At 43.3% G+C, this 8,932-nt stretch overlaps 1 protein-coding gene across 1 annotated transcript in view; it reads left to right on the forward strand.

Annotated features, from left to right (window-relative positions):
• The window catches only part of LOC103602205 (FGGY carbohydrate kinase domain-containing protein-like), a 233,581-nt gene that overhangs the window by 25,053 nt on the left and 199,596 nt on the right, over window positions 1–8,932 (forward strand). The window contains exon 2 of the mRNA XM_008586619.1: window positions 4,535–4,749. Within this exon, the coding sequence (XP_008584841.1) occupies window positions 4,549–4,749 (201 nt within the window). The 5' untranslated portion in view covers window positions 4,535–4,548. The remainder of the gene's footprint in view (window positions 1–4,534; window positions 4,750–8,932) is intronic.

Raw genomic sequence — 8,932 nt, forward strand, 5'->3', positions numbered from 1 at the left:
GTGTGTGTGTGTGTGTGTGTGTGTGTGTGTATTTTAAACAAACTAGAAAAGGGAATAATGTTTTCCATTTTGCTGCTACCTTATTTTTGGGGGCTAAGAGCTATTGGTTGAGTAAGGTTTGGAATGCAGGACATGGCAGGTAGTACTTATGACTTGGGAGCAAAGGGCACTGAGGGTGATCTGTGTTGCAGAAAATATATAACTCATGGGTCAAGTTTCAGGGAAGCTGCCCAAGGGCTTGAACTTCCCCACTTTCAGGTTTCAGGTATGGAAACAATCACAAAGAGATTGAAAAACTACAATAATGGAAAAATGGTGAACCTGAAATATTTAATTTGGATCGATTTCTTAGAAAAACATGAACTCGTAGTTTTATGTGAATGATGCTGGGAGGGTATGACTTCCTTGATCCCAAAGATTTGACTTTTTTCCTGAATGATGCCTTGATAATATGTCATAGAAACAGATGGTTTGCCAGAGAGAGGCCACCTGGCCTTACGGAAGGGTCAGTTTCTGAAGATGGATGTCCTGGGTTCTGAGTTAGCCAACCTTAGGCACAGAAGACAGGATCCCCTAGCAGAGTCCCTGGAAAATAGGCATTTAATAAGTGGAGGAATATCAGGAGGCGGTAGAGCATCATAAGAAAGGTCAGGGATTTTGGAGCCAGAGGGAATGGGTTGCTGTCAACTATATTACTTATTATTAGTTATGTGACATACTGGAACAAGTTACTTTACCTGTTTTGGACTCATTTTCCTCATCAGTAAAGTGAGGGTGATAATAGTTACTGTCTTCATGAATAGTTTTTAAGATTAAAAGCGGCATTATAAACAAGCTGCTTAGCATGACTTCAGATATATAATAAACATGGTACCTTTCCTTATGTCCCCAATGGTAGGTTTTACAGATACCTGTTCACTCACAGAGTCACAGGACTCCTTGAGTTGCTGCTGTGTGCCAGGCACTGTGCTGCACTCAGCACACAGCTGTGACACAGGCAGCAGCTGGAGGTAGCCATCTAAAAGTGAAGCTCCACTCTCCATATGAAGTGGGGGCTCTCCCGAAGGATGGGCTCTTTCCTAGTTCCAGAAACTAGAACTGGAACAAACCTAGGGTCCGTTGTAGCATGGAATTCTGCCTGTTTGGATTTTACTGGAAAGGAATTAGGATGTTAGGGTAGCGGGTGATAAGATGGTATACGATGCTACATGAAAAAATTCATGGAAATATTCATTTTCGATTCTATTTTTCTGCAAACTTTTTGAAGTACCCTTATACTCCATGCAGAGGAAGACAGTGAGTCCCAAGTGTGGAACCCAAGCAGGAGGGTCTGGGCCACCCCATGGGGAATCTCTCTTATAGTTGGGACTGGCAGGGGTGGAGGGAAGTTAGCATGCTGGCTGGCCAGGTCTGTGTAAGCCTTAATGTTTGTATAGATTCTTCATTTTCTAATGATTTCCTTGTTTCTCCCTAAGCATTTAGGATAGGCTTGCAGAGTTCTAGCCAAGGCACAGAGCTTTTGGCATGGTAGGATCACTGTCAAGGAGCAGCATCCTTGGGGGCCTTTGCAGAAGAGACAGTAGAAAGCCAAGAGAGGGAATTCCAAGTAAAGTAAGAAGATGTGTGGTTGGTAGAGGACATGTGGAGCAGTTAGCTTGGTCAGTCTTCCTCCTATTTGCACATAAAGAAACTGAGGAAACTCTAAGCCAAGGTATCGTCCCTTTATTGTCAATCACCATGCCTGGCACAGTCTGCATTTCTTTGAGTCTCAGATGTCACTGATTGCAGAATGCACCAGTCTTTCATATAGCAGGGAGGAAGAAAGAAAATGCTACCAATTATAAGATTATGAGATTCACTCTGATTTCAACAAAGCTAAATGTGAAAAAGAGTGTCTTAGAATTTACAAAATACTGTTATAAGCATCCAATACATATGTGTTAATTGGATGAATGAGGCATACAGAGGTTAGAATAAGGCAAAACACTAGTGCATATAAGTACAAACTTAGGAATTCAAACTATTAAAGCATGAACCTGTTCATCCTTGTTTCTATTGATTCACTGACCCATTTGTTCATTCAGTAAACAATTACTGAAAACCAGTTATGTGCCAGACCTGTGCTAGGAGCTGGGGATGCAGAAATCAGTAAGTTCCTTTTTTTCAGGTTCAGGCCAGTAAGGGAGACATATGGAAACAAACAAAAATTGCAGTTCAGAGTGGCAAGTTTTAAAAGAAAGTAGGGACATGGTACTGTGTTGGCATGCTTTGTGTGTGCAAAGGACAAAGAAGGGCAAGGGAGTCTTCCTTAAAGAGGTGATGGCTGAGCTGGGACTTAAACTGTAAGTCCATAGCCACCAGACAGACGAGGAGAGAAAGGGGCTAGGAAGGGAAGAGCAAGTGACAGGGGAGGCCTGTAGCAAGCAGTGTGGGGCACTTGAGAGCCTGCAAGGGGTTGGAGGATGTCTGGACTTGGAGTGAGAATGGGCAGGACTGTGTTAGACATGGCCTGACAGCAGGTGGAAGGAGCTCACGGAGGACCTGCCGTGCCATGCCAAGGGCCTCAGCTTGTACAGGTTGAGCATCCCTGATGTGAAATGCTTGGGATGAAAAGTGTTTAGGATTTTGGATATTTTTCAAATTTCAGAATATTTACATTGTACTTACTGGTTGAGCATCCAAATCCAAAATAAGAAATGCTCCAAAATCCAAAACTTTTTGAGTGCTGACATGATGCTTCAAGGACATACTCATTGGAGCATTTCGGATTTTGGATTTTGGGATTTGGGATGCCCCACCTCTATCACAGCCCAAAGCTGATGGTTTTCAGTTGTTCCAAGAAAGGGCCAGCAGAGGAACTGCTGGGGGAAGGTGTGGAGGATGGGGCAGGGTGATCTTTGCTTCAAACAGAGCAGCTCTGTTTTTTTTTTTTTTTATCTGCTTTATTTCAATTCTCTTCAAGTGATGGCTTGAAGAAGAGGTATCGCAGTGGAATGAATGAAGGAATGAATGATTTGAGAATTGTTGCTAATGGTTCCATGAAGCTCCCAGAGGGGTGTGAGCAAGGAAGAGAAGATGAAAACGCACAATGGCTGGGGCCTGAGCATCGTCCTCTGACATTCAGAGGAAGGTTGCACCTGTTTTCACTGTAGCTTCCCCATTTTCTTCTTCCCCTGCCCTGAGCCACAAGCCAAAAGGGGGAAAAAACACAGTTGGGAAGTCATTGCAATTAAGTCAGAAGCAATCACTTTTAATAAAGCCTGTTTTGTTTTGTTTTTTTTCTTTTTTTTAATTGGGAGAAATATCCGGGAAGCAGTAACTGAACATCATCTGGCTGACTTTGTTTTAGAATCCCCAAGTGTGACTTGGCAAGGGAACATTACTGTTCTGAAATTGAAGGGCTTAGAGAGCTGTTCAGGTTGAAATTAGACTCTGGGCGCTAAGACTGCCCCGAGCTCACCTGGGGAGTTGCAGAATGGTCACCAGTGCACTTATATTGGGGGCTTGTTCTTGTTCTTTGAAAGGCCAATCTGGAAAATGAAAGCCTCTGTGAGATTTCTGTCATGTGGGTTAATCTGACCAGAGGGAATCAGAGCAGCCATGAAGGCCAAGGAATTCCTGAGTGTTCTCTGGTCAGATTTCCTTGTAACTCAGGAGGAGTCTGTAAGGAAAACAGATTGCCTAACAAATTCCTGATCCTGTCGCCCTTGGGACTCTTCCCCAATTCCCAGTCACTTCACGACATGGCTGCAGTATATTTGCCTCTTCTGCAAACCCGTACTGCATTCTTTTAAGAAAGAAAGGAAAGAGCATGAAATGGGATTGCACAGATGTGGGGCTTTAGATCCAGCCTGCCTCTGAGCGAGGCTGGGCAAATTCCTTAACTTTTCAGAGACCTGTTTTCTCATCACTGTAAAGTGCATACTGATAACAATGTGGATTTACTGTTTATGAGTGTGTGGACCTAGCATTGAGCAAGAAGTTATTTATCTCTTGGAGTCTTACCTTAATCACCTGTCACATGCAGATTTAAATGTACTCACCTAAGTCATAGTGAGGTGTAGAGGGACTGTGTGCACTTGGCATGTAATAGGTGCTCAGTAGATCATTTGTTGAATGAATGGCCGATTGGGAAGATGTGGTTTCTTTTCAGTACCATGGCTGCTGTGTCCTTGTTGATTCAAATTCACTGAGAACAAATTCATCTCTATTGCTTCCAGATTCTCAATTATCCCACCCTCTATTTGCCCTATAGCACTCATCACAACTTTGCTGAAATAATTAAATGCGTAATGTCTGACTCCCTTCCAAGGATGCAGATGTGATGTCTGAGGCCATGTTTCTTGTTCACCCTCCACCTTGCACAGTGCCTATCTGCACACTGTTAGCACTAAAAAGTTTTATTGGATGAATAAACAATAAATGGCCACTGGGTAGGTTGCTGCACCCCTTTTATTTCCACTTTCAGGATGTTTTGTGGCTATTTTGCAGGCCCACTTGGTCTTCACGTGGTTTTTGCATTTGTTCACCATAGGTGGAGAGAACGCAATGTCTGGTGGGGAACGGGAACCACGGAGCTACTATGTGGGCGTGGACGTCGGAACAGGCAGTGTCCGTGCAGCTCTGGTGGACCAGAGGGGGGTCCTTTTGGCTTTTGCGGACCAGCCAATTGAGAAGTGGGAGCCTCAGTTCAACCACCACGAACAGTCCTCTGAGGATATCTGGGCCGCGTGCTGTGTTGTCACAAAGGTATGGGCAAACCTGGGGTGTTCTCTCCTTGCACCTGTTCCCACCTGCCGAGTGCTGGTTGGGTGTCCACCTGGTACCAGGGACTCTGTTGGGGTAACTTTGATGTAGAGCTGAGCAAGACTTAGGTCTTGCCTATCAGGAGCTCACAGTCTGGTGGCAGAACTGATAAACAGCTAAAATATGATGTGATATGTGCTGGGAGCAAAGTGACTGTGGCTGGAGCTGAGAACAGAGCTGACCCTGAGGGAGCTCAGGGAAGACAGGACAGAGGATGCAGAAGCTTGAGGTGTGACCAAATGTGGAAGAAGTCACTGATAATCATAGCTAACATCTCCTGTGCCTTTATTGTCTTGCCAAATGCTGTGTAAAACATGTTAACGTAACTTGTGTAGTTGAATCCTCACAACAACCCTATAAAGGTAGTACTATTACTACCCCCATTCTATTGAGGAAGAAATGGAGGCACAGAACTTAGGTAACTTATCCCGTTCATACAGCTGGTAAGTAGTAGAGGCAGGACTGGTGCCTAACCTATCTGACTGCAGAGCTGCACTCTTACTAATCAATGGACTCTCCTGCCCTCCAATTGGACAAGTGAGGGGAACTGCGTTTTGGGCAGAGGGAACAGCATGTGCAAAGGTGTGGTGGCTGAAAAACACGATGTGTTCTGAGAAAGCGAGGAAGCTGGGTCACACTAGAGCATCTCTGATATGTTTAAGGCAGATGTTCATCTGAGTGGCCTTGGATTGGACTCAGCCTGCTGGCTTTGGAAAATAAGTGATGCTGGACAATACTGTTCAATTTTAAAGTTTCACTTGACTATTTGATTTCTATATCCTGGTGATCAGGAACAGCTTAGATCCTTTGTCCTTTTTTCCAGAGAGAAAAAATAAAGTGCTGGATTCCTTCTTCTCCCTGTTCCTAGTTTAGTTCCTTAAATATTCATGAGGTGCTTGGTAATTTGCAGATGGACAATTCACCATTCTGTCTTTATTGATTGGTCTGTTTAAACTTTAATGAGCTCTGGGCTGCTGTTAGTGCCTCTGGAGAAGAAGGCAGAAGAGGAGGTAGGGGTGGGCAGCACTGGAGCATTATGCAGGAATAAAATAGGGGCACATATTCTCTTCTGCTTGTTTAATTTTTCTCTTCCCCCGGCTCCTTGCAGCCCCCACCTTGGTGAGAATCTTCGACTCTTTGCCCTTGGGTCTCCTTTGTTCTTCTAACATATAGCCTTGCTTGCCATTAAGGAAATTGTCAAGAAGAAAATATAATCCCCTGATGAAAAGCTATTTTAAAAAAGGTCTATTCTAAGTACAGCTTGGTTTAATGGTAGATTTTTAATCATCTCCTGGTGGCAGGCAACTCGTCATCTGTTTGAGCCCTGTTAGCCGCATAAGTGCTGTGGGCATTTGTCCTTAGTGATGGTATCTCACTACGGCAAACCTGAATAAAGCTCTTGGGTCTTGGGCCATTCCCCTCACGTGGAGTATGGATATGTGGCCGTGTGCCAGGAGCCGCAAGATAAGCATGACACATTTACTCAGATCATCATTGCTGGTGTGGGGTTTAAGGAGCGAAGCATTTCTATATTAGAGAGGTAGCACCATAGAACACAGATTCTGGAGCCAGACTGCCTGGATTGACAGCCCATTTCCAACATTTATTAGCTTGCAATCTTGGACAAGTGACTTCATGTTTCCTGCCTCACTTTTGCTTCACGGTAAAATAGAAATGGTAACAGTACCCACCTCCATAGTGTTGTTGTGAGGATGAATTGAGTTAATGCATATAAAATACCATAACTGCCTGAAAATGAGTGAGCACCGTATTTCCTGTGGTGGTGGTGGTGATGATGATAGGAATGAGTAGGTTATGAAGGACAATGAATTTCCAACATAAAATACTGAAAAGCCAAAGTCTATGGGGGGAGGCACTTCTTGGGAATATTCAAAATGTNATAAAATACTGAAAAGCCAAAGTCTATGGGGGGAGGCACTTCTTGGGAATATTCAAAATGTAGGAATATCCTTCTGATTAGGTTCCTTCTATGTGAGACTTTGAGAAGCACTGGTCTAGGGCAAAAGGTGGCATAAAATATATCGTGGCCTTTCCTTTTGTATGCACTCCAGGAAGTTGAGAGCTGGAGAGCAGGTGTATTACTTCCTTTTCCCTAAGTCGTTTACATTGCCCGAGATGATTTCCCCTTCAGTCAAGTTAATAATAATAAGATGATATGATGATGAGGTAATGGCGGCTAACATTTCTTAGGCACTAATTATGTTCCAGGTGCTATGCTGAATACTTTATACCCATCCCTTCATTTTATCCTTACAACAACAACCTTTTACAGTAGTTTTTATGACTGTTTTAAAGATGGAAGGAAAAAAAAAAAGAGCCCTGAAGAGGTTCAGTAACCAGCCCAAGGTCTCATGGCTGATAGGNGATATGATGATGAGGTAATGGCGGCTAACATTTCTTAGGCACTAATTATGTTCCAGGTGCTGTGCTGAATACTTTATGCCCATCCCTTCATTTTATCCTTACAACAACAACCTTTTAAAGTAGTTTTTATGACTGTTTTAAAGATGGAAGAAAAAAAAAAAGAGCCCTGAAGAGGTTCAGTAACCAGCCCAAGGTCTCATGGCTGATAGGGGGAAGGGTGGGATGTGGCTTCTGCCACTGTCACCCTCATGCCCTGCCCTTGCCCCTCTCTCCAGCCTCATCTCTCTCCACATGGTCCTGCCTGGAAATTGTATGAAGCAACCTGAAGTTATGTAGATTTGCTGCTATGTGTGTGGGACACCATGAGCTTACCCTGTTTGTTGTATGCCACACTGGATTACAAGTGCCTTTACCTGGCTGTCTGCTCATGTGGAAACTGTGCCTCTGAGTAGGGGTCATAACTTATTTATCTGTATTCCTCTAGAGTTCCTTGCTTGTAGTATGCTCAACTAATGTCTGTTGAGTACATGAATGAATGAAATGTCTTTGTTGTTTTCACTGTTTGGGATATTCTCTCATCTTCTTCACCTGTCCAACTCTCAGTACCTTTTAAGTTAAAAGGTAAGTTGAGCATTGCTTCCTCCTGGGAGCCTTCCTTGTTGAACTCTGACAGTCGCTACCCTTCCTTGCCAACCTCAGAGGGAAAAGAGGGCAAGAAGACCCTATCTGTTGCTTCATCTGTAACATTATCCAGCCCTTATCACATTGCATCTTAGTTGTTGGCTTCTTTGGTCCCTTTTAAACCGTGAGCTGAGCTTTGGGAGAGATTCATATCTGCATCTCCAGTATCTAACATGTTGCCTGGCACAAATTAGTTGCTCAATTAATGGTTGTTGAATTAATGTTACTTGGAGCTAAAAACAAACAAACCAAAAATACTCTGGCATCCCTCGTGTTGTTTAAGTGTGGCAATCATTCAGTGAGATAGAAGGACAACTATCATTCTTTCTATTTGACACATGAAATTGAGGCTTTGAAACTAACAAGTATTAGAGACAAGACTAGAACCCCAGTGAGATGGCTTCAAATCCTCTTCTCTGTTCTACTCTGCACTACTCCTGAAATTGTTAGGGCTCTATTGGGCCAGTACCCAGTACACATGAAATGTTCTATGGAAACACACAAGTCTATGTACCTTTTAGGAGCCACAAATCTTAATCACTCCAGCAAGGCGAGAACATTACAAGTTAGTGCATAGTGGCACTGAGCTTCCTTTAGGAAGAAAGAGATGATAAGCTGGAGGAATCATTTAGCCCACAGGCATTATTTTGGTTGCTGTTGAATGCCATTCTTTCATTTATTCCGCAGACATTTATTGAGCACCTATTATGTGCTATGCTGTTTGCTCAGCACTGGAGCATATATAGGAGAGGTATACAAGAAGTTTTCTGCATCCAAAGGTGAAACAACTTAGCTGCATGAACAAAAACAACACAGATGAAGCCAGTGAAGTGGCATTTTGTTCTCTGTTGGTACTAGCTATGTGAGTAATGGTTGTGAGGAAAGGTGGCAGAAGAGAGAGTACCCCATGTGGGATTGAGCAATAATGTTAACCTCTTACATTTACAGAACCATTATAGTTTACAAAACACCTTCATATCCATCTGATCATTACTTCAAGGTAAGTAGGGAAGGGGTGGTCATTCGTGTTTTACAGTTGAAAAGAAAAACTAAGGTCATC

The sequence above is a fragment of the Galeopterus variegatus genome, unplaced genomic scaffold (assembly GCF_000696425.1).
Source record: "Galeopterus variegatus unplaced genomic scaffold, G_variegatus-3.0.2 Scaffold4048, whole genome shotgun sequence".
NCBI classification, from domain to species: Eukaryota; Metazoa; Chordata; class Mammalia; order Dermoptera; family Cynocephalidae; genus Galeopterus; species Galeopterus variegatus.